Source organism: Oncorhynchus kisutch, linkage group LG29 (assembly GCF_002021735.2).
Source record: "Oncorhynchus kisutch isolate 150728-3 linkage group LG29, Okis_V2, whole genome shotgun sequence".
NCBI classification, from domain to species: Eukaryota; Metazoa; Chordata; class Actinopteri; order Salmoniformes; family Salmonidae; genus Oncorhynchus; species Oncorhynchus kisutch.
The window spans coordinates 36,316,083-36,341,207 of NC_034202.2; the positions used below are offsets into that span (position 1 = coordinate 36,316,083).

The following is a 25,125-nucleotide window of genomic DNA, read 5'->3' on the forward strand; positions in this document are numbered from 1 at the left end:
TAGACAGACATCCCCATTCCCTCCATCCCATCTTGATGATGACTAATACTTACCCCAGTCAGATGTGTCAGAGTCAGACAAGCATCTGTGAGGATGGCCAAACCACAGCTGTGTCTGCCAGGACTCCCTCAGGACCCTCGTGGATGCTGACATACAGCAGTCATGTGACCTGCTCTCTGCCCTCGCTTCATACCATTTCCTCTGACCGAGAGAGAGAGGGAGAGAGAAATAAAGGAGGGGAGATAGGGGGAGTGGAAATGGGGGAGAGAGAGAGACGGTGAGACAGAAGTAATGGTACACAGAGGGATGTTGTCTTCACCCATAGTACACCCAAACAGGAAAACCATGGAGGAGGAGAGAGAGAATAATGTTAAAACACAAATCACACCAATATTGGCACAGAGGACATAACATGCAAAGAATGTGAACACACACAAACACAAAATTAAGGGGCACAGTAATCTGGGGTGTAATCATTAGTGTACACCATAGCAAACAGTTGCACACATCCCTGTTGCTTCCACTTGGTTCTGTTTGCTTCCATTTGCTTCCATTTGGTTCCGTTTGGTTCTGTTGGCATTCATCTGGTTATGTTTTATTTGGTTCTGTTTGGATTAATTTAATTCTGTTAGGTTTAATTTGGTTCCGTTTTGTTCCTAGTGAATACACCCCTGATCCACAGTCTATCTCTCTCCATTCATCACCCTTCTTTCACCCCCTCTATCAGCCCCTGTGACAAAGCTGACTCATTGGTTCTCGTCACGAACGCGCATTATTTAATTACCCTTAGAAATGGTTTAGTGATCATGTTTCCCCATATATCTAGTAATGAATTTATCCTGTATATCCTGTATACATGTATATTGTATACTGTTGTTATTTTCCTCTCTTGCCAGTATCATGGGTATTTACTGTGCGAAAGGATAATTTGAAGTTCGTGTGTCTCGGAGCTCCATGTCTGTCATGTCCGTGCGTAATCTGCGCGAGCTCCATGTCTGTCATGTCCGTGCGTAATCCGCACGAGCTCCATAAATAATACGTTTTGCCGCCTGTTGGTCTGCAGAATTATTGTTATGAAATCTGTATTCATCAATGGAAAGTAAATCCCGCTTTGAGTATGAGCCAGGAATGTTTAAGATGTTTATTTAGACGGAATATGTAAATGTAGGTAAATCAAATCAAATTTTATTGGTCCCATACACATGGTTAGCAGATGTTAATGCGAGTGTAGCGAAAAGCATGTGCTTCTGGTTCCGACAGTATAACAAGTATTCTAACAATTCCCCAACAACTACCTAATACACAAACCTAAAGGGAGGAATGAGAATATGTACATATAAATATATGGATGAGCGGCATAGGCATGGTGCCACAGATGGTATAAGGGACAGTATATACTTATGAGATGAGTAATGTAAGATATGTTAACATTATTAAAGTGGCATTGTTTAAAGTGACTAGTCATCCATTTATAGAAGTGGCCTTAGATGTGAGTGCAGGCAGCAGCATCTCTGAGTTAGAGATTGCTGTTTAGCAGTCTGATGGCCTTGAGATACAGTTGAAGTCGGAAGTTTGCATACACCTTAGCCAAATACATTTAAACTCAGTTTTTCACAATTCCTGACATTTAATCCTAGTAACAAGACCCTGTTTTAGGTCAGTTAGGATCACCACTTTTTGGGTCAGAAGTTTACATACACTCAATTAGTATTTGGTAGCATTGCCTTTAAATGGTTTAACTTGGGTCAAACATTTTGGGTAGCCTTCCACAAGCTTACCACAATAAGTTGGGTGAATTTTGGCCCATTCCTCCTGACAGAGCTGGTGGAACTGAGTCAGGTCTGCAGACCTTGACTTTGTTGTCCTTAAGACATTTTGCCACAACTTTGGAAGTATGCTTGGGATCATTGTCCATTTGGAAGACCCATTTCCGATCAGGCTTTAACTGATGTCTTGAGATGTTGCTTCAATATATCCACATAATTTTCCTGCCTCATGATGCCATCTATTTTGTGAAGTGCACCATTCCCTCCTGCAGCAAAGCACCCCAACAACATGATGCTGCCACCCCTGTTCTTTACAGTTGGGATGGTGTTCTTCGGCTTGCAAGCCTCCCCTTTTTTCCTCCAAACATAATGATGGTCATTATGGCCAAACAGTTCTATTTTTGTTTCATCAGACCAGAGGATATTTCTCCAAAAACTACAATCTTTGTCCCCATGTGCAGTTGCAAACCGTAGTCTGGCTTTTTTATGGCGGTTTTGGAGCAGTGGCTTTTTCCTTGCTGAGCGGCCTTTCAGGTTATGTCGATATAGGACTCGTTTTACTGTGGATATAGATAGTTTTGTACCTGTTTCCTCCAGCATCTTCACAAGGTCCTTTGCTGCTGTTCTGGGATTGATTTGCACTTGTCGCACCAACGTACGTTCATCTCTAGGAGACAGATTGCTTCTCCTTCCTTAGCGGTATGATGGCTGCGTGGTCCCATGGTGTTTATACTTGCGTACTATTGTTTGTACAGATGAACGTGGTACCTTCAGGCGTTTGGAAATGGCTCCCAAGTATGAACCAGACATGTGGAGGTCTATAATTTTCTTTTTTTTTAGGTCTTCGTTGATTTCATTTGATTTTCCCATAATGTCAAGCAAAGAGGCACTGAGTTTGAAGGTGGCCTTGAAATTCATCCACAGGTACACCTCCAATTGACTCAAATGATGTCAATTAGCCTATCAGAAGCTTCTAAAGCCATGACATGATTTTATGGAATTTTCCAAGCTGTTTAAAGGCACAGTCAACTTAGTGTATGTAAACTTCTGACCCACTGAAATTGTGATACAGTAGATTATAAGTGAAATAATCTGTCTGTAAACAATTGATGGAAAAATTGCTTATGTCATGCACAAATTAGATGTCCTAACCGACTTGCCAAAATTAGAGTTTGTTAACAAGAAATTTGTGGAGTGGTTGAAAAACGAGTTTTAATGATTCCAACCTAAGTATATGTAAACTTCCGACTTCAACTGTAGAAGCTGTTTTTCAGTCTCTCAGTCCCAGCTTTGATACACCGGTACTTACCTCTCCTTCTGGATGGTAGTGGGGTGAACAGGCAGTCACCTAAAACCTTGACAAGCTTTTTCAGATGCACAATTGAGAGCATCCTGTCGGGCTGGTACAGCAACCGCACCGCCTTCAACCGCAAGGCTTTCCAGAGGGTGGGTCAGTTAGGATCTGCACAATGCATCACCGAGGGCAAACTACCTGCCCTCCATGACACCATGACACCTCAGCCCCTCTATCAGCCCTTTATCAACCGTCTATCAGCCCCTCTATCAACCCTTCTATCAGCCCCTCTATCAGCCCGACAGAACATGCACACAGGCGTACACCAACACACAGAGGAAGCTGGGTGCTGCGCTGAAACATGTTATTGGACAGAAGCCAAATATCTCCAAAATAACACAGCCATCCTGACCAGCATCCGAAACAACACAGCCATCCCGCCCAGCATCTAAAACAAGACAGCCATCCCGACCAGCATCCAAAACAACACGGCCATCCCGACCAGCATCCAAAACAACACGGCCATCCCGACCAGCATCCAAAACAATACAACCATCCCGACCAGCATCCAAAACAACACAACCATCCCGACCAGCATACCGATTTCACCACACATATACACACACAAGCTGGCATGCAGGAATGCACACACACACATACACACAAATACAGAAGATCACACAATCCCAGCCACACGATCACACAGACACACGATCACACAGACACACTGTCAAGCAGGAACATGTAGTATTCAGAAACACATACACCACAAATGTAAAGTCATGCTCACATTGATTCTACCTCCTTGTTCAAAAAGGCAAAACAAATCCCATTCCAAATGTCCCAGTTCACAAAATATGATGATGATGATTATGCTGATGAAGGTGGTAGACAGAGCTGAGGAGAAAAGGACGTGTTGAAGACTGATTGATGCTTTGGTTCAGGAGGCTCTGAGGCAGTCTGGTACGGGCAGTAGAAACATAGTAGTAGTCTGTATTGGTAGTAGTAGTCGTTACAGTAATACATGTAGCAGTAACTGTAGTAACAGTGACAGCAGCACTAGTAGTAGTGACTGCAGTAGTAGCAGCAGAAGCAGTAGTAGTAGTACTGTAGCAGTAGCAGCAGCAGTAGTGGTAGTAGTAGTAGGTGTATTAGTAGTAGTAGAAGTAGTAGTAGTAGTATTAGTAGTAGTAGGTGTATTAGTAGTAGCAGTGGTAGTAGTAGTACTGTCGCAGCAGTAGTGGTAGTAGTAGTAGGTGTATTAGTAGTAGTAGTATTAGTACTGTAGCAGCACCAGCAGTAGCAGTAGTAGTAGTAGTAGTAGTATTAGCAGTGGTAGTAGTAGTAGTAGTAGTAGGTGTATTAGTAGCAGCAGCAGAAGCAGCAGTAATAGTAGTAGCAGCAGCAGTAGTAGTAGTAGTAGCAGCAGCAGTGGTAGTAGTAGTAGCAGCAGCAGTAGTAGTAGTAGTAGTAGCAGCAGCAGTGGTAGTAGTAGTAGCAGCAGCAGTAGTGGTAATGGTAGTAGTAGTAGCAGTAGTAGTAGTAGTAGTAGTAGTTTTAGCAGTAGTAGCAGCAGAAGCAGCAGTAGTAGTAGTAGTAGTAGCAGTAGTAGTAGTAGCAGCAGTAGTAGCAGCAGTAGTAGCAGCAGAAGCAGCAGTAGTAGTTGTAGCAGCAGTAGTAGCAGCAGTAGTAGCAGCAGAAGCAGCAGTAGTAGTTGTAGTAGTGGTAATGGTAGTACTAGTGGTGGTAGTAGTAGTGGTAGTAGTAGTAGTAGTAGTAGTGGTAGCAGAAGTAGTAGTAGTAGCAGCAGCAGCAGTAGTGGTAATGGTAGTAGTAGTAGCAGTAGTAGCAGCAGAAGCAGCAGTAGTAGCAGCAGTAGTAGTGGTAGTAGTAGTAGTGGTAGTAGTAGTAGTAGTGGTAGTAGTAGTAGTAGTGGTAGTAGTAGTAGCAGCAGCAGCAGCAGCAGCAGCAGTAGTAGTGGTAATGGTAGTAGTAGTGGTAATGGTAGTAGTAGTGGTAATGGTAGTAGTAGTAGTAGTAGCAGCAACAGTAGTAGCACCAGCAGTAGCAGTAGTGGTAGCAGCAGAAGCAGCAGTAGTAGTAGTAGTAGTAGTGGTAATAGTAGTAGTAGTGGTAATGGTAGTAGTAGTGGTAATGGTAGTAGTAGTAGTAGCAGCAACAGTAGTAGCAGCAGCAGTAGCAGTAGTAGTAGCAGCAGTAGTAGTAGTAGTAGTAGTGGTAATAGTAGTAGTAGTGGTAATGGTAGTAGTAGTGGTAATGGTAGTAGTAGTAGTAGCAGCAACAGTAGTAGCAGCAGCAGTAACAGTAGTAGTAGCAGTAGTAGTAGTAGTAGTAGTAGTAGTGGTAATAGTAGTAGTAGTGGTAATGGTAGTAGTAGTAGTAGCAGCAACAGTAGTAGCAGCAGAAGCAGCAGTAGAAGTTCGCTAGTATCCTGGTAAGACTGATGCTTTAGTTAACAGGATGACCAGATAGTCTGGAGTTGAATGATCTCTTTTATATACTCTCTCTGTGGCCCCTCCCTCTATAGCGCCTCCCATGACAACAAGGCTTCTAGAATCAAAATACAGCCTGTCTGTCTGTCCCCCCTAACATACTGATACTTACTGCTTTCAGAACCTGCTTGACTGTCTCCCTGTTCCCAACATAACCTCTATACAGAGATAGATAGAGAGGAACTTTTCCCTCCTCACTCTCTACGTTATTTCTCGGTTGTTGTGCAACAGAGAAGGAACAGATTCCAGAGCAGAGAGTCACAGCTCTGTTGTAAAACCTACTGGCAACACTGACTCTCTGTTTTTCTTTTTCTCTCTCCTTGTTATCAAAACCATGTGTGTATGTGTGTCTGTCGGTGACTGTGTGGGTGTGTGCACATGTTAAGGTCTAGGAAGGACAGAAGGGACACATGGGAGGACAGGAGAGGGTAAAGAAAAAGATAGAGAGAGGAGAGGAGAGGAGACGAGAGAGGAGACGAGAAGAAAAGGAGGGGAGGTGAGAGGACAAGAGAGGAGAAAGACAGGCAGGCAGACACATCAGGTAAAAATTTGATAATTGAAGAGATGAGAGTGAGGGAGGATAGGCGAAGAGCTTGGCAGGGTAGAAAGGAGATACAAAGAGAATGGAGAGGATGAGTGGAGAGAGAGAGAGCATTTTTGTGTGTGAAAGGTCAGAAGGGAGGTTGTGTGTGTGTGAGAGAAAGTGGGACAGGGAGAGAGACAGAGAAAGAGAGAGGGAGAGAGAGGTCAGGAAAGAGGTAGTGTGGATCGGATGGTTTATTACTTTCTGTCTACCACATCACGCAGCTGCCCCCACTTCCTGAAGAGAAAGGACACACACACACACACACAGACAAAATGAATACATAAGCACCTACATATATCACAACCACCAACCCACACCACAATCAAATTCACTACACCCACAATCTACACCCACTCACAATCTACATATACCAGTGGTGTAAAGTACTTAAGTAAAAAATACTTTAAAGTACTTCTTAAGTTGTTTTTTTTGTGTATCTGTACTTGACTTTACTATATATACTTTTACTTCACTACATTCCTAAAAAAACGATTTACTTTTTACTCCATACATTCCCCTGACACCCAAAAGTGCTCGTTACATTTGGAATGCTTAGCAGGACAGGAAAATGGTCTAATTCACACACTTATCAAGAGAACATCCCTGCTCATCCCTACTGCCTTTGATCTGGCGGACTCACTAAACACAAATGCTTTTATTTGTGAAATGATGTCTGAGTGTTGGAGTGTGCCCCAGACTATCCATAAATCAAACAGAAAAAAAGAAAATGGTGCCATCTGTTTGGCTTCATATAAGGAATATTTAATTATTTATACTTTTACTTTGATACTTAAGTATATTTTAGCAATTATATTTACTTTTGATACTTTTGAGTATAGGCTTCTGGACCACTCTCAGATGAAAGCAGGGGAGAGGGAAAGAGGGAGGGAGAGGGAAAGAGAGAGGGAGAGGGAAAGAGAGAGGGAGAAGGAAAGAGAGAGGGAGAAGGAAAGAGAGAGGGAGAGGGAAAGAGAGAGGGAGAGGGAAAGAGAGAGAAGGGAAAGAGAGAGAAGGGAAAGAGAGAGAAGGGAAAGAGAGAGAAGGGAGAGGGAAAGAGAGAGGGAGAAGGAAAGAGAGAGGGAGAAGGAAAGAGAGAGAAGGGAGAGGGAAAGAGAGAGAAGGGAGAGGGAAAGAGAGAGGGAGAGGGAAAGAGAGAGGGAGAGGGAAAGAGAGAGGGAGAAGGAAAGAGAGAGGGAGAGGGAAAGAGAGAGGGAGAAGGAAAGAGAGAGAAGGGAGGGGAAACATAAGAGGGAGAAGGAAAGAGAGAGAAGGGAGAGGGAAAGAGAGAGGGAGAGGGAAAGAGAGAGGGAGAAGGAAAGAGAGAGGGAGAGGGAAAGAGAGAGGGAGAGGGAAAGAGAGAGGGAGAAGGAAAGAGAGAGGGAGAAGGAAAGAGAGAGAAGGGAGAGGGAAAGAGAGAGGGAGAAGGAAAGAGAGAGGGAGAAGGAAAGAGAGAGAAGGGAGAGGGAAAGAGAGAGGGAGAAGGAAAGAGAGAGGGAGAAGGAAAGGGTGAGAAGGGAGAGGGAAAGAGAGAGAAGGGAGAGGGAAAGAGAGAGAAGGGAGAGGGAAAGAGAGAGGGAGAAGGAAAGAGAGAGAAGGGAGGGGAAACATAAGAGGGAGAAGGAAAGAGAGAGAAGGGAGAGGGAAAGAGAGGGAGAGGGAAAGAGAGAGGGAGAAGGAAAGAGAGAGGGAGAAGGAAAGAGAGAGAAGGGAGGGGAAAATAAAGAGGGATTGATATTCTCAACCTATCTGGAAGCAATCATGATGAGAGTAACACGCACAAGCTTTCACTACCAAAGAACACGGAGTCCTTGCCCATTTCCAACAAACACATACTCTCTCACACGCACACGAGCAGTCAGAAATCAGTGACAGATATGACAACTTTTCTAGCATGAGAAAAAAAAATCTACATGTCACGAGCAACACATTTTTTTCTAGACTGTGCACACTTGAAACATGGCCAAATTCTTTACAATTCCTACACTGCAGTGGTTTGGGGATGCACGCTTTACGGCGTATTTTACACAACCAGGCTTCACATGCGTAGGTATTTGCTCTTTATCAAAAAACAACCAGACCGAAACTTTCTTTTTTTCCTCCCTTCGCCCTGCGGGTCCGACGCCGGGCACCAACCACACCAGGAATTTTCTTCATGTATTCAGCCTGGACGTCGTTAACGCCGAGATGACTCCTTTGACGGGAGTGTCACACCCTGACCATAGTTTGCTTTGTATGTTTCTATGTTTTGTTTGGTCAGGGTGTGATCTGAGTGGGCATTCTATGTTGGATGTCCAGTTTGTCTGTTTCTGTGTTTGGCCTGACATGGTTCTCAATCAGAGGCAGGTGTTAGTCGTTGTCTCTGATTGGGAGCCGTATTTAGGTAGCCTGTTTTGTCATTGTGGGTGATTGTATGTTAGTTGCTTGTGTCAGCACAGTTATCATTATAGCTTCATGGTTGTTTATTGTTTTGTAAAGTTTGTATTCAGTGTTCAGTGATTTCTTTAATTAAAAAATCATCATGAACACATACCACGCTGCATTTTGGTCCGCTCCTTACCACGATCGTGACAGGGAGCTCAACTTCGAAGTTCAAAACACAACATCTCTGTTGTCCGGATTATTTTGAGGCCCATTGTTATCTTTACTCTACTCTTCAGAAATACAATTAATCAAAATAAGACGAGTTCTGGTCACTCTCCCACTTTTAAAAGCGCATACCTCTCACTTCTTCACACCTCAAGCGGGTATAATACATACAATATGCATCCTTACTCAGCAAATACATGCCAACAAGAAGCGATTCCTTATCATTTACACACGTATCCTCCACTACAATTTTAGACAATTTCCTTTTTGTTCCAGTTTTCGATGTTACCGTTGTCCATTCAGAACATCGTCTTCAACAACTTTGCTCCACGCGTTGCTTAATTTGAACTCAGCCTCCACTTCCGCCATCTTCACATCACCATAAAATCAGAATAAGACTCCTGTCCTGTATACTTGAATTTAATTATTTGGGTGAAAATGGTGGCAAATATTTAGACATTGATTTATATTAGTTGTCATAGAATACTTTAAAGTATTATAAGATATTGTGATTTATTTGTGTATATTTAAAACATTTCTCAAGCCTAAATGGTCAAAAATCAAATGTTATTTGGCACATGCGTCGAATACAACAGGTGTAGACCTTACAGTGAAATGCTTACTTACAAGCCCTTAACCCACACTGCAGCTTTAAGAAGAAATATACATATTGATATGCACAACTGGTCAAAAGTTTTAGAACAAGAGTTTTTCTTTATTTTGAGCTATTTTTACATTGTAGAATTATAGTGAAGACAAACCCCTTGGCAATTTTTTGGGGCCTTCAGCTGCCATCGCCTGGTATAGAGGTCCTGGATGGCAGGAAGCTTGGCACCGATGATGTACTGGGCAGTATGCACTAAATCAAATTTTATTGGTCACATACACATAGTTAGCAGATGTTAATGCGAGCGTGGCGAAATGCTTGTGCTTCTAGTGACAATGGGGGCGTGGCTCGGTCCTCCTTTTTCTGCAGTCCACAAACATCACATTTGTCTTGCTCACATAGAGGGAGAGGTTGTTATCCTGGCACCACACTGCCAGGTCTCTGACCTCCCTATAGGCTGTCTCATTGTTGTCAGTGATCAGGCCTACCACTGTTGTGTTGTCTGCAAACTTAATGTTGTTGGAGTCGTGCTTGGCCATGCAGTCATGGGTAAACAGTAAACCATATTTTTTTGAGTGGGTACCCCTATCATTTATTGCACCACACAGAATGTCCTGTATGTTTTGTAACAGTAAAAGGTGCTCCATTCTACTTTCTATAGTTTACACCCACAGGAGCGTCACTGCTCATTTTGCGGGCATTAAAGAGTTTCCCATCAGCTTAAATGTAGTACGTTTTTTTTAGACTGGACATAAATATTACAGCAGACATAATTGCCTGTGTGTTATGTCGCAATGAAAGCGGGGTCCATTCTACTCGGGAGCAAGTCTCGTGTACAAATTCATAGAGTTTACACCCAGTGGAGCATCAATGCTCATTTTATGAACAGTGCAATATGCCTGTCCAATATGAAAAAACTATTGCATTTAAGATGATGGGCCACTCTTTAAGGCCTTCAAAAAGAGCAGTAAACTCTGTGAATTTGGAAACTAAATGTGCTCCTGAGTAAAAATGGACCCCCTTTCACTGTGTGACACAATGTGGAGGAAATCGTGCATGTCCAATATGAACAACATATGAACACTGTGTAATACAAATGGGCTAAATAACAAAAGGATTTAAATGTATTTTCTAAAGTTGATTATTATAGTTATAATATTAATATTGTTATTACTATTATTAATAGTAGCATAAATAATGTTTTGTTATTTGTATTACTGTTGCTACCATAATAACTATCTAGTAATCATTACCTTTAATATTATTTGTGCAATTAAGGCTATTAATGATTATTTTTTTGTAATATTGTTAAAAAGTTCTCTAACATTTCCTAATAAAATTGAAGGAATTTCAACAATTTAGTATTATTTTTACCGTCTTCATTGCAATACTTTTATTTTGAAGTCACGGGCTCTTGCTATGTCTTACCAGTGAATATCGAAGAGGAGAAGCGAGAGCTTTTTTCTACGCCCAAAATCCGTCCACGAAAATAAGCCGCCGGAGTGAGGAATTTTAGTATGGAAGGCAGTGAGAGAGTGTCGAATTTGGTCAACAACATTTTTTATTCCCAATTTGCTACGTGAGGCTTGTTTTATTCGAATAGAAGTTTCGGAATGGTTAGGTTGTTATGAATGCACTGATGTAAGTGGACGCACTTGGCATTTCTTGTAACTTTGAAACAAGTTGTGGCTGTCATAGAGATAGATAGAGGACTCATCGTGGATATAACACGTTTTAGCGTGGACGTTGTCATTGAGGGCTTCCACCCTTTTAAAGTAGTCATCTGGGCTTCCTATGAGTTGGGAGCAATCAGCCAACGAATTAGAAAATTGACTGCTTTAAAATGGAAATTGCCTCAATGGCACGTCCCATGCTGTCACAGACGCTTTAATGGCACAGATAGATCTGGCTTTTCAGAGGTTTATCACCTGGCCAATGCAACGATGATTCCTGTGTTAGCTCGGAACTATGCTATGCCTAGGAACCATCAACTTAGCTTCTGTTTCCAACGACCACTATTTTCAGACGGACCTGTACCACCGGATGAAACAAGTTTTCACTTGACAAGGAAACTAACTCCAAAAATAAATTCTGTCTACAAATCAAAGTGCCATAGTGTGGAGCTAACTTAATTGGTAAAAGTACCAATATTTGTAAGATAATAATGCCTAACCAGTCAGTTTAATTAACTAGCTGTCGTTAACTTCCTGCAAACATGGCGACTGTAACTCGAGCAGCACCGCTCCGGATCCTGTGCATACACGGTTACCGACAGAACAGCGGCTCGTTTCGCGAGAAGACTGGGGCCCTACGGAAGCTCCTGAAGAAGTATGTGGAGCTGGTTTACATGAGTGCGCCTCACCGGGTACAGCAAACAGGCGACGGTGGGTCACATTCTGATCCCCAATGTCAACATGACATAACAGTTAACAGTTGGGTGGGGTATTTACAGATGGGCTGTGTACAGGTGCAGTGATCGGTAAGCTGCTCTGACAGCTGATGCTTAAAGTTAGTGAGGAAGATATGTCTCCAGCTTCAGTGATTCAGTAATGGTTAAGACCTGGGGAGTTTTTCAGGATAAAGAAACAGAATGGAGCTAAGCACAGGCAAAATCCTAGAGAAAAACCTGGTTCAGTCTGCTTTTCACCAGACACTGGGAGATGAATTCACCTTTCAGCAGGACAATAACCTAAAACACAAGGCCAAATCTACACTGGAGTTGCTTACCAAGAAGACAGTGAATGTTCCTGAGCGGCCGAATTAGTTTTGACTTGAATCTACTTGAAAATCTTTGGCGAGTTCTGAAAATGGTTGTCTTACAATGATCAATAACCAATTTGACAGAACTTTAGCTAGCTAACTATATAGCCACTGAAACAGATTATGTTGTGTTATTTGACCCTAACCACGTTCCATAGAAATCCAGGTTGAGAATGAAATGACTGAACAAATGAACAACGAAACAGCACTGCAAGAAATAGGTTTTGATTATGTTTTACTGGTAGTGGGGACATACGTAAATGCCAACAAAATAACTTTTTGGTGTGTGTGTAACCTTTATTTAACTAGGCAAGTCGGTTAAGAGCAAATTCTTATTTACAATGGCGGCCCAGTGTCGACACTGGGCCAATTGTGCGCTGCCCTATGGGACTCCCAATCATCGAACCAGGGACTGTAGTGGCAGGGAAAATATTGGATATCTGTGCATTACTAGTTACTATTGTGGCTTAAATACAATGTTGATCCATCCTCAGTTTTCTCCTACCATAGTCATTACACTCTGTAACTGTTTTACAGTCACCATTGGCCTCATGGTGAAATCCCTGAGCGGTTTCCTTCCTCTCTGGCATCTGAGTTAGGAAGGACGCCTGTATCGTTGTAGTGACTGGGTGTATTGATACACCAAACAAAGTGTAATATTCTACACTGCTGCTATTCTCTTATCTATGCGTAGTCACTTTAATAGCTCTACCTACATGTACATATTACCTCAGTACATTGTTATTTACTGCTGCTCTTTAACTATTTGTTATTCTTATCTCTTACTTTTTTGGGGGGTATTTTCTTAACTGCATTGCTGGTTAAGGGCTTGTAAGTAAGCATTTCAATGTAAGGTTGTATTCGGCGCATGTGACAAATAACAATTCATTTGAATGAATAACTTCACCATTATCAATGGGATTTTCAATATCTTTTTTTTTTTTTTTTTACCCATCTACCAATAGGTGCCCTTCTTTGCATGGTCTTTGTGGTTGAATCTGAGTTTGAAATGTACTGCTCGACTGAGGGACCTTACAGATAATGTTTACATTTGAGTCATTTAGCGACTTGCAGTAGTGAGTGCATACCTTTTTGTACAGGTCCCCTGTGGGAATTGAACCCACAACCCTGGCGTTGCAATCGCCAACTGAGTCGCATGTGATAAGAGATGAGGTAGTCATTCAATCATGTTCAACACTATTATTGTCCAACATATGTGACATTTTTACTCCTGAACTTTATTGACTCAATATGTTTCAGTTTTAAAATGTTTTATTATTTGTAAACATTTAAAAAAATATATGTTTCCACTTTAACATTATGGGGTATTGTGTAGGCCAGTGCACTTTAACATTATGGGGTATTGTGTAGGCCAGTGCACTTTAACATTATGGGGTATTGTGTAGGCCAGTGCACTTTAACATTATGGGGTATTGTGTAGGCCAGTGCACTTTAACATTATGGTGTATTGTGTAGGCCAGTGCACTTTAACATTATGGGGTATTGTGTAGGCCAGTGCACTTTAACATTATGGGGTATTGTGTCGGCCACTGCACTTTAACATTATGGGGTATTGTGTCGGCCAGTGACAATAAAATAAAACTTGAATCAATTTTAAATTCAGGCTGCTATACAAAAACATTTAGTCAAGGGGTGTGAATACTTTCTGAAAGCACAGTGAGTATACTAAACATTAGGAACACCTTCCTAATATTGAGTTGCACCCCCCCCCCCCCCCCCCCCCCCCATTTGCCCTCAGAACAGCCTTAATTAATCAGGGGGACGGACTCTGCAAGGAGTGGAAAGCGTTCTACAGGGATGCTGGCCCATGTTGACTCCAATGCTTCCCACAGTTGTGTCAAGTTGCCTTGATGTCCTTTGGGTGGTGGACCATTCTTGATACACATGGGAAACTGTTAAGCGTGAAAAACCCAGCATCTATTGTCTTGCCCATTCACCCTTTGAACAGCACACACACACTGTCTCAATTCTTCTTTAACCCGTCTCCCCCCCCTTCATCTAAACTGATTTAAAACTGAACTAAATGCAATATGAACTTAGTTTAATACTCTCTTTCTCGCCCTTCTACCTCTCTCTTTTCTCTCTGACTCCAGCAGCCCAAGGGAAGGAGAATGAAGTGGGCCCTGGAGGTGACGAGGCCCCCAGGGGATGGTGGTTCTCTGACACCCAGGCTCGGAGCTTCGATGCCGGGCAGCAGTGTCAGGCGAGCCTGGGGCTTGAGGAGAGTGTGGAGGCTGTGAGGACAGCAGTGAAGGACCTGGGCCCGTTTGACGGTGTGCTGGGGTTCAGCCAGGGCGCTGCTCTAGTTGCCATGCTCTGTTCTATACAGGAGCAGAATCTAGAACCACAATTCCAGTTCCGCTTCGCTATCCTGGTGGCCGGGTTCCGGAGTGCTTGTTTGGAACATCAGGGGTTCTATGGCAGCCCTGCTCCACTCGCCATCCCGTCCCTGCACGTCTTCGGACAGGAAGACCAGGTCATTTCTGATAGGATGAGCCGGGAGCTCCTTCCCCTGTTCCAGGAGCCTCAGGTGCTGACTCATCCTGGTGGCCATTTTGTTCCAGCGGCCTCGGCACACAGACAGACTTATCAGGAGTTTCTCAAGAGGTTTCAGTAGGGGAAGGAGAAGCATGGAAACTATTCCATCCTAGAAGTTTCAGAGGAGGTAAATGTCTGAAAATGAAGAAAATAACTTCATGTGGATGTTGCTCATCCAAAGACGGCAAGTAACGAGAATGTTGATTTAAGTTAACACAGTTATCGTGTGTCCAGAAATTGTAAAAATATTTTATTGGAAAGTGTCTTTAATTTTCATACAATGTTAGTAGGCTACCACAGTAACAAAATGACTCCATAAATTCTATTGTCATTCTCAGGGGGGGGTATAACATTCTTGTTGAAAAATAAATTCCAATAAACATTGACATTTATTTTGCCTGATTGTGTTGCATTCTATGACAAGATTCTTGATAATTGTATCCGCTCACCAACACCAACCCTGCTGTCACTTACCAAAATGTAAATCTAAGTGTTATGGAATGCATGGCATGAAGACCTGTGGTTAATTTCAAACTAAAGTGTACTATACCTGTTGCATTGTGACAAATAACATTTGATTCACCCAACGTCTCACAGTAAAGACTAGTAGCCAGTTGATGTGATAACTGTCATGTGGGTTGACAGAAATACCTTCCTTAAAACCTTCTCAAGTAAATGTTAACTGCAAAGTTGTCTTACCAGGCAGATGTATATAATAAGTATATCATCTGTTTCTATTATTTGTTATTTGCAAACTTTGCTATGAAATGAGCAGCAGCAGTACAGAACCATCACTAGACCTGCACATTAGATGGAAAATTCCTCACTTGCTAGATGCACAATTAAAGGGGAATTAGTCCAAAATCTAAAAGTGTTACTTTTCTTCCTTGGTCTTCTGATGTGATTTAAGCATTGACATTGACTCAGGACATCCAATTGTGCTGTTTCTCTACAAACAATTGGAATTTGAGAGTGAAAACCCCCCCAAAAATCTAAAAACAGAAAAACGAAAATTTGGGGAAAATATACAACATAATTTGGGGAAGAAATCACATTTTATTGAGCCCCCACTTAGTTGTTTATTAACCATTCTTTTAGCAGGTATAATGTCAGAAAACAGTGCACCACTGTCTTGTACACTTTAAGGACCCAGGGAAGCAGAGAAGAATGTGCCTATTTGAAGACGAACAGAGTTCACGGAAGAACCGTATGTAGAAGGACAGTTGCAATTGTGGTCGGGATCATGATCCTGAGTTCATGGAGTGCCCTTGTAAGGGTGATATTGAAGTGGCAAAAGTTAAAGCGGTCAATCGAATCTCCTATGCCGAGGCAATTAAAATAATTGAGAAAACAAGTGATGCTAGTTAAGATATGGTGGTGGATACACCACAGCATGTAGTAAATGTTTGCCGCCAGACCAAAAAGTTGGACTTTGTTACGTTCATTGCCACAGTTATAAACTGTACAGCACAAGAGGTACAAGGGGTAAGTCGAAGAAACTGGACATTATTGTGGCTGTGGAAGAAACGTTTTTGAAAATGAAGACCTACAAGGGAATCCTGGCGTCGGAAAACCCGCACTCCCAGGTTCACCTGGAGCCTGTGTATGGATCAGATCTGTTTTATTTGTTTTTAACATACATTATTTTTTTGGTAGGTACGTTTTTTTGGGGGGGGTGAATCATGTTCCTATCCCGCATAGTAGATAGCGGGATGTGTGATCGTCAATATACCATAGAAAAAAAAGTCTTATTCTGAAGGATTCCAAAAATCCGTGAACCGGAAGTACTTAGTTATTCTTGCATGCGTCACGGCAGTATGAGATAACACTCCTATCGTTTGTTTGCGGATGGCCATAACATTATAGAAGAAGAGTCACAATAACAACACAGCTCACTTGCCTTCACAGCAAAGAAGTTCACTTTGTTGTATTACTCAATACGTTGCAAGTGTAAGCTACATGTGTTACAAACAATACGTCAAGAAACAATAACGAAGCAGCAAGTAAGTGCTTGTTTGAGTTAGCAGCGAAACTCACGCGAAAGTTTGCCAGTACGGTTGTTCTTTTTCCCGAAGGAAGACTTGCGATTTGAGGGGGAAAATGGCCACCACATCTTCTCTTCCAGAGGAGGACCTCACCTGTCCCGTATGCCGAGACATCTTCAGAGACCCAGTCATCCTGTTGTGTAGCCACAGCTTCTGTAAAGACTGTATACATGGCTACTGGAGGGAGAGAGAAGTGAAGGAATGTCCAGTTTGTAGGAAAAGATCAAAACTCAGTGATGCACCCCTCAACCGGGCTTTGAAGAACCTCTGTGAGGCCTACTCAAAGGAGAAAGCATCTGCAGGTGTCCTCTGCAGTCTGCATGGGGAGAAATACAAACTTTTCTGTCGTGACCACGGACAACCTGCTTGCCTGGTGTGTCAGACTTCTGAGTTACACACAAACCACAAGTTCTGCCCCATGGACGAAGCTGCCAAAGAATATAAGGTGAGTGAGAAATAAAAACTGTGTGGCAATAGAATAAATGCCTGTTACATTTAGCTTTTTCCTACATCAAGCAACAATTACTGAACACCACTGCTTAGTGTAGGTGCTGATGCCCTTTAGAGAAAATGTTTTCTCAGTAACCTGATATATTTAAAATGTTACTGTTTCTTTCCAGGAGTCTGTGCTGAAGCTACTACAGAACAAACTGGAGGTCCTTGAGGCAGACAGTCGAAATTGTGTTCAAACGGTAGATACTATCACGGTAAGAGCTGGGAGGCAGATACTATCACGGTAAGAGCTGGGAGGCAGATACTATCACGGTAAGAGCTGGGAGGCAGATACTATCACGGTAAGAGCTGGGAGGCAGATACTATCACGGTAAGAGCTGAGAGGCAGATACTATCACGGTAAGAGCTGAGAGGCAGATACTATCACGGTAAGAGCTGAGAGGCAGATACTATCACGGTAAGAGCTGGGAGGCAGATACTATCACGGTAAGAGCTGGGAGGCAGATACTATCACGGTAAGAGCTGGGAGGCAGATACTATCACGGTAAGAGCTGGGAGGCCGATACTATCACGGTAAGAGCTGGGAGGCAGATACTATCACGGTAAGAGCTGGGAGGCAGGGTAGCCTAGTGGTTAGAGCGTTGGACTAGTGACCGAAAGGTTGGAAGTTCAAATCCCCGAGTTGACAAGGTACAAATCTGTTGTTCTGCCCCTGAACAGGCAGTTCTGTTCCTAGGCCCTCATTTAAAATAATAATTTGTTCTTAACTGACTTGCCTAGTTAAATAAAGGTCAAATCAAAAAATAACTGAGTGGCTTTTATGTTTCTGTGTAGAGTTTCACTCAGCCAGCAGATCTGACTCGCTTGCTTACAGCTGCGCAACGGTCAGACAGGCTTCCTGTGTAGATTAAGACACCGCAGAGCCAGGCCTCCCGAGTGGCATAGCGGTCTAAGGCTACAGACCCGGGGTCGATCCCAGGCTGTGTCACAACCGGCCGTGATCGAGAGTCCCATAGGGCGGCACACAATTGGCCCAGCGTCGTCCAGGTTAGGGGAGAGTTTGGCTGTGGGGCTTTTACTTGGCTCATCGTGCTCTAGGCACCCCTTGTGGCAGGCCTGCGCCTGCAGGCTGACTTCAGTTGTCAGTTGAACAGTGTTTCCTCCGATACATTGATGCTGCTGCCATCCGAGTTAAGTGGGTGTGTGTTGAGGCGCAGTTTGGTGGGTCATTTTTCAGAGGACACATGACTCGACCTTCGCCTCGCCCGTTGGAGAGTTGCAGTGATGAGACAAGATCAAAATTGAGGAGATAAAGTGGGTAAAATACAAATGTGTATCTATCTATAAATATCTCACATAAACCCACACACAGTACCAGTCAAAAGTTTGGGCACCTACTCAGTCCAGTTTTTTTTATTATAATAATGAAGACATCAACACTATGAAATAGCACACATGGAATCATGTAGTAACCAAAAAACTGTTAAACAAATCAAAATATATTTGAGATTCTTCAAAGTAGCCACCCTTTGCCTTGATGACAGCTTTGCACACTCTTGGCATTCCTTGGACTGCATCAGAAAAACAACCCACTCCTTCAGTCACAGTTCAAATCACACCCCTCTCACAGGGAATCTCACTAAACTCACATACACGTGAGAAAGGAGAGAGACTCTGTCAAAAAACAATAGAATGGATGGAGTGGGCTTCCTCTTTCCATGCGGGTCATTCGGTATGCACCAAACAGTTGATCCAATTCGTCACGTATATCCTTTGCATTCGATTCTAGCGTCACCCCAGAGATGACACCCTTGATAGGTTCCCTGCATTGAGGATCCTCACACAGCACATTTCCAACCTATATCTTCTAGAGGTGCAGAGCACTCCTTCTGTTCCATAGATGCACAGAAAACCAAAATAAGCCAATTTCCCGTTACTCTCACCGATGTCGCCTTTTCCAACGCATCCATGATTTTTATAGACTTCAAACTGATCTCCCGGGTAACACCAATCCTTATTTCCTTTCGTATTCACCACTGTAATATAATTATTCTCATTCATCTCCATTCGACACGCCATCTGATTCAAACAGAACATCCATTTGCGCCATTTCCCCTTTCAACATCACATTTCCAGCACATCGCCTTGAACAACAAAGTAGCTGATAGTCTGACACTGCCTTTCCAAAATGGCTGCTGTGGCTTCTGCTACCTGGCAGGAGGACTAAAGGGGCAGTTTTACAGAAAACTAGGAAGTTGTTCAATCTTGGTGTAACAGATGGGATATTCGGAGTACAAGGCCTTTTTTCATCCTTGGGTTGAGGTATGTTTTCTGGGCCATATCTCCCACGCTCTGCTGTTGACCTAACCAGGAAGCCTGTCTGACCATAGTGCATCTGTAAGCAAGCGGGCCGTATCTGCTGGCTAAGTTTCCCTTCGTTCACTGGATTTGTGGCTGAACCGTATGACCTTGAAGAATAACAATAGTAGGGTTACAAAATGCCCTGGTTTGAGGATTACTGGATTTCCACCTTATTCCCTCTCAATTCCAGGCATCTTCCAACCAGGATTTCTGGTAAACCAGGGAATTGTTTTGAAAGTTAGGGACATTTTCCATCGGGTAAATAGTAATATTAGAAATGTATTGGGCTGCAATAATAGGTGCTGGTACTAATCACATTTTAGAGCCAATATTCTATGAAGTGCCTGGAGTGAGAAGCAGTAGAATATTTGAGGTGCCGGTACTCCACTGGTGTGCACCCGTACGTATGCAGACATGCATGCCAGGCGGTGTCTGAGAGACTCCAGCCAACCGACACATGGACTGTTCTCTTTTCTCCCGTCTGGCAGACGGTACCGCTTCATAAAGGCTCAGACAAACTCCTAAATGGCTTCTAATCCCCTGGCTGTGAGTCTGTTAAATCGCTACTACTGTGCTCCCTCTCCCACAGACTATCCACACTGACTCTGCCCATTCACAGGTCTCTACCTGGCAAAGAAATATTCCATATGCACAAAAAGCTTATTTCTCTCATATTTTGTGCACATTTGTTTACATCCCTGTTAGTGAGCATTTCTCCTTTGCCAAGATTATCCATCCACCTGACAGGAGTGGAATATTAAGAAGCAGATTAAAACGCATGATCATTACACAGGTGCAGTAATTTGGCAGTATTGGGGGGGGGGGGGGGGGGTGTATTTCTGTCTGTAATAAATCACTTTTGTATGGAAAAAAAACCCAAATTATTATTTTTGGGCGGGCCCCTGCCCATTTGTGTGAAATGCATTGCTTTTTCAATTTACTGATTTCAGTAAAAATTGAAATTGTTGCATGTTTTTTCCCCCTGTGTGTATGTACAGTCGGAAGTTTACGTACACCTTAGCCAAATACATTCAAACTCAGTTTTTCACAATTCCTGACATTTAATCCTAGTATAAAGACCTTGTCTTAGGTCAGTTAAGATCACCACTTTATTTTAAGAATTTGAAATGTCAGAATAGAGATTTATTTCAGCTTTTATTACTTTCATCATATTCCCAGTGGGTCAGAAGTTCACATACACTCAATTAGTATTTGGTAGCATTGCCTTTAAATTGTTTAACTTGGGTCAAAACGTTTTGGGTATCCTTCCACAAGTTTCCCACAATAAGTAATGTGAATTTTGGCCCATTCCTCCTGACAGAGCTTGTGTAACTGAGTCAGGTTTGTAGGACTCCTTGCTCGCACACACTTTTAAGTTTTTCAGTTCTGCCCACATTTTCTATGGAATTGATGTCAGGGCTTTGTGATGGCCACTCCAATACCTTGACTTTGTTGTCCTTAAGCCATTTTTCCACAACTTTGGAAGTATGCTTGGGGTCATTGTCCATTTGGAAGACCCATCTGCGACCAAGCTTTAACTTCCTGACTGATGTTTTGAGATGTTGCTTCAATATATACACATAATTTTCCTGCCTCATGATGCCATCTATTTTGTGAAGTGCACCAGTCCCTCCTGTAGCAAAGCACCCCCACAACATGATGCTGCCTCCCCTGTGCTTCACGGTTGGGATGGTGTTCTTCGGCTTGCAAGCCTTCCACTTTTTCCTCCAAACATAACGATGTCATTATGGCCAAACAGTTCTATTTTTGTTTCATCAGACCAGAGGACATTTCTCCAAAAAGTACGATCTTTGTCCCCATGTGCAGTTGCAAACCGTAGTCTGGCTTTTTTTGTGGCGGTTTGGAGCTATGGCTACTTCCTTGCGGAGCGGCCTTTCGGGGTATGTCAATATAGGACTCGTTCTACTTTTTTACATTTTTATTCTGAGATCTTGGCTGATTTCTTTTGATTTTGCCATGATGTCAAGCGAAGAGGCGCTGAGTTTGAAGGTAGGCCTTCGAAATAGATCCACAGGTACTCCACCAATAGGCTAAAATGACATCATTTGAGTCTATCAGAAACTTTCAATGCCACATGATTTTCTGGAGTTTTCCAAGCTGCTTAAAGGCAGTAAACAGGGTATGTAAACTTCTGACCCACTGGAATTGTGATAGTGAAAAGATCTGTCTGTAAACAATTGTTTGAAAAATTACTTGTTATACACATTTGATGTCCTAACCGACATGCCAAAACTATAGTTTGTTAGCAAGAAAATTGTGAAGTGTTTGAAAAATGAGTTTTAATGACTCCAAAATTAGTGAATGAAAACCTCCAACTTCTTCAAGTGTGCGTGTATATATTCCTGTTACCAGTCACTATTCAGCCCGGTTTACATGTATATCCCACCAGTCTACCAGTATGTATACACTCCAGTTCCCCTGAACATTGAATAAGGTACTGACCTGTATATACTTGCATTCTTGTTTCTTTAACTCGCATATCTAATCATCTTCATTATTATCTATATTAGTATTTTATGTATTATCTATTTAAATTATTTATCTATCTGTATTTTTATTATTAGCATCTAAATGATTGTCTTATTATCATTATATTATTAACATCTAAATTATTGTCTTATCTATTTTATTAGTAGTTTTATATTAGTATCTAAATGATTATTATCATCACTGCATTGTTGGGAAAGAGCTCTGAAGGTCAGAATTTCATTGTGCTGTTTTAACTCCTGTTGTAGCCTGTGCACATGGTGAATAAACTTAAACTCATTCAAGCTCTGGATGTTTGTCTTCAGAGCCAGGCCCTGTCCACAGAGAGGAAAATAAGGGAACAGTTTGAGGAGCTTCACCAGTTTCTACGGAATGAAACGGTAGTCAGGATAGCTGCCCTGAAGCAGGACGAAGACAACAAGAGTCAAATGATGATGAGGAAGATTGAGGAGATGAACAGAGAGATCTCGTCCCTTTCTGACACCATCCAAACCCTAGAGGAAGAGATAGGGGCTGAAAACATTTCTTTGCTACAGGTAAGAAACAAAAAAAGAAAGATCTCTGTTTTAAGTAGAGATGAAACTTCTACATCTTGATAATGTCATGTCTAATCTGACACTTTGTTCTGCAGGACTACGAGGTCATCAAGAAAAGGTAAGGGATATTCCTCTTGTTTCTATCCCCTCTGTGGTTCTGAACCCAACCCTACAGCAGCACTGACTACCTCTAACCTGTACCCCCGCTCACTGATCCGGTACCCCATGTACATAGCCTTGTTATTGTTACTTTTTGTTTTTTTTTACTTTTGTTTATTTGGTAAATATTTTCTTAACTCTTATTGAACTACACTGTTGGTTAAGGGCTTGTAATTCAGCATTTCATGGTTAAAGTCTTCACCTGTTGTATTCGGTGCACTTGACAAATAAAGTTTGATTTGATTTCATGTTCTCTCCCCTCTGTGGTTCTGAACCCAACCCTACAGCAGCACTGACTCCTTAATGTTCTCCCAGAGTTCAGTGCATATTGCCAGATCCAGAGAGGGTTTCAGGGGTGCTGATTGATGTGGCCAGACACCTTGGCAACCTGCAGTTCAGAGTCTGGGAGAATATGCAGGAAATTGTTGAGTACAGTGAGTACTATTTTATGATGATGATAATACATACATAGGATTTATAGAGCTTTTCAAGGACCCAAAGACGCTTTACAATTGTATAGAATAAAATATACAAGGTAAAACAACAAATAAACTATCATACTTATTTCAATATGTGTGAATCACGGGATTCAACACTGAAGGGGGAAAAAAAGTCATCCGTTTTGTATAAACATGACCTGCTCCTACTACTACGAGTTCCCACTTTAAAATAATCTGTGTTCTCTCAGCTCCTGTGATTCTGGATCCCAACACTGCTCACCCAGATCTCATCCTGTCTGGTGACCTGACCAGCTTCACATGCAGACTCAGTGATGACCAACAGCAGCTTCCTGACAACCCAGAGAGGTTTAAACACCGCTATGCTGTCCTGGGCTCCGAGGGCTTCAGCTCGGGGACACAAAGTTGGGACGTAGAGGTTGGGGACAGCAAAGAGTGGGCAGTAGGTGTAGCCATAGAGTCTTGCGATAGGAAGGAGACGTCTCGGTGGCATATTAGTGGAGTCTGGTATGTACTCTCAAGAGAAGGGAGTGACTATATTGACCAAGTGTCACCGAATGCATGCTACTGTCTTGAACCCTTTAAAGTGAAACCCCAGAGGATCCGAGTGCAGCTGGACTGGGACAAAGAAACGGTGTCACTTTCTGATCCTGTCAATAACCAACGCATTGGGTGTTTCTTCAAAAACCCTCAAATATTTTCACTGAGTTTCACTGAGAGAATTTTTCCGTTCCTCAGTGGGGACTATGTCAGGGTTATGCCAGTGAAGGCCTCTGTAACCGTATAGCACAGTTAGAGCTGATAATTACACAAGTCAGGCTTCCTGTGAAAACAAAACTACAAGCTAAAAGGCAATTGACACAAACGATTGCTGTGGGAACATTGTTGACCAATTTCAAATGCATTAATTGAAATGAATCAGTTGGTTCATTTTAATGTGTCTTAATATCAGTAAACCCTTGTCTGATAGACATGAGAACTGCGGGTTTAGTTCTGTTTGCTGTTTTTCAGTGATTGTGCCTGCTGCTGAATCTCATTCAACATCGACTTCATGGGACAGATTTGGAATATATCGGGGGTTTTCCATTTTGAATGCCAGGTGTACTGAACACAGATATCCTCGTTGGCCTTTTGAACAGTTTGTCTAGAGAAATGTTACTGTTGTTCAGTTAATCTTCTAGTGAAGTATCCGCTAACCAAGTATGATACAGCAATCTTTCAGTCAATGACATGCATTAATTAGTTGATGCAACACTACCTTTGACTCAGCCTGGCTGTGACTGAGATCCCACTCCCCCTCTCTCTCCCACTTCCTCTTCAAAGAACTGACTCCCTCTCACTTCCTGAATTCATCCTTCTGGTCTTTTTATTTACATTTACTGTTTCCTTATTTAGCCTTTTTAAGAGCTTTGGGGTTTCTTCTCTCAGTCATGGTCTTCCTGTCTGTGAAGTGTGTTTCTCCATTCTAGTGTAATTCAATGTAATGTAAGTTGAGTAATTGCTGCTGTGTTTAATACCATGGTCATGTTTTACAGCCTTTCTCATGTATTAAGTCAGTTTTCATTTTATACATAAAATTACATTTAAATCTGTGTTTGTCTGACATTACATTTCAGTCATCCTCATCCAGAGAGACTTACAGTAGTGAATTAATCATTTTTAAAACTTTTTTTTGTGCTGGGAATCAACCCTCAACCCTGGCGTGACAAGTGCCCTGCATTACCAACTGAGCCAAATGGGACTTCCATATTTAAATCAAACGGTTTGTTGTTATCAATGGGTTGGTGTCCCGGGCACAGATTAACCCTAGTCTTGGACTAAAACGCTCTTTCAGTGAAGAATCTCCATGGAGAATGACTTTTAGTCCTGGACTAAAACGCTCTTTCAGTGAAGAATCTCCATGGAGAATGACTTAGTCCTGGTCAAGATTTAAC

General features: G+C 42.3%; 2 protein-coding genes across 7 annotated transcripts; both read left to right on the forward strand.

Moving 5' to 3' along the window:
* Nucleotides 1-10,771: 10,771 nt before the first annotated feature.
* Nucleotides 10,772-15,068, forward strand: ovca2 (OVCA2 serine hydrolase domain containing). Of its 2 annotated transcripts, none has more exons than XM_020465557.2 (2): nucleotides 10,772-11,736; nucleotides 14,230-15,068. In XM_020465557.2, exons 1-2 carry the CDS (start codon nucleotides 11,568-11,570, stop codon nucleotides 14,748-14,750), a joined length of 690 nt encoding a protein of 229 aa, XP_020321146.1. In that variant the 5' UTR covers nucleotides 10,772-11,567; the 3' UTR covers nucleotides 14,751-15,068. The 2 variants fall into 2 exon arrangements, with proteins under 2 accessions (XP_020321146.1, XP_020321145.1); XM_020465556.2 differs by having other exon boundaries at nucleotides 10,787-11,736; nucleotides 14,227-15,068.
* An 817-nt stretch (nucleotides 15,069-15,885) lies between these two features.
* LOC109873832 (zinc-binding protein A33) lies at nucleotides 15,886-24,783 on the forward strand. Of its 5 annotated transcripts, none has more exons than XR_004206146.1 (6): nucleotides 15,886-17,161; nucleotides 17,337-17,408; nucleotides 22,344-22,574; nucleotides 22,670-22,692; nucleotides 23,021-23,167; nucleotides 23,422-24,783. XR_004206146.1 is itself a non-coding variant. In XM_020465555.2 (6 exons), exons 1-6 carry the CDS (start codon nucleotides 16,772-16,774, stop codon nucleotides 23,976-23,978), a joined length of 1,392 nt encoding a protein of 463 aa, XP_020321144.1. In that variant the 5' UTR covers nucleotides 15,890-16,771; the 3' UTR covers nucleotides 23,979-24,783. The 5 variants fall into 5 exon arrangements, 2 of the variants coding, with proteins under 2 accessions (XP_020321144.1, XP_020321143.1); XR_002252644.2 differs by having other exon boundaries at nucleotides 15,889-17,161; nucleotides 17,337-17,423; nucleotides 23,024-23,167; XR_002252643.2 differs by having other exon boundaries at nucleotides 15,890-17,161; nucleotides 17,337-17,423.
* The last annotated feature ends 342 nt before the right edge of the window (nucleotides 24,784-25,125 follow it).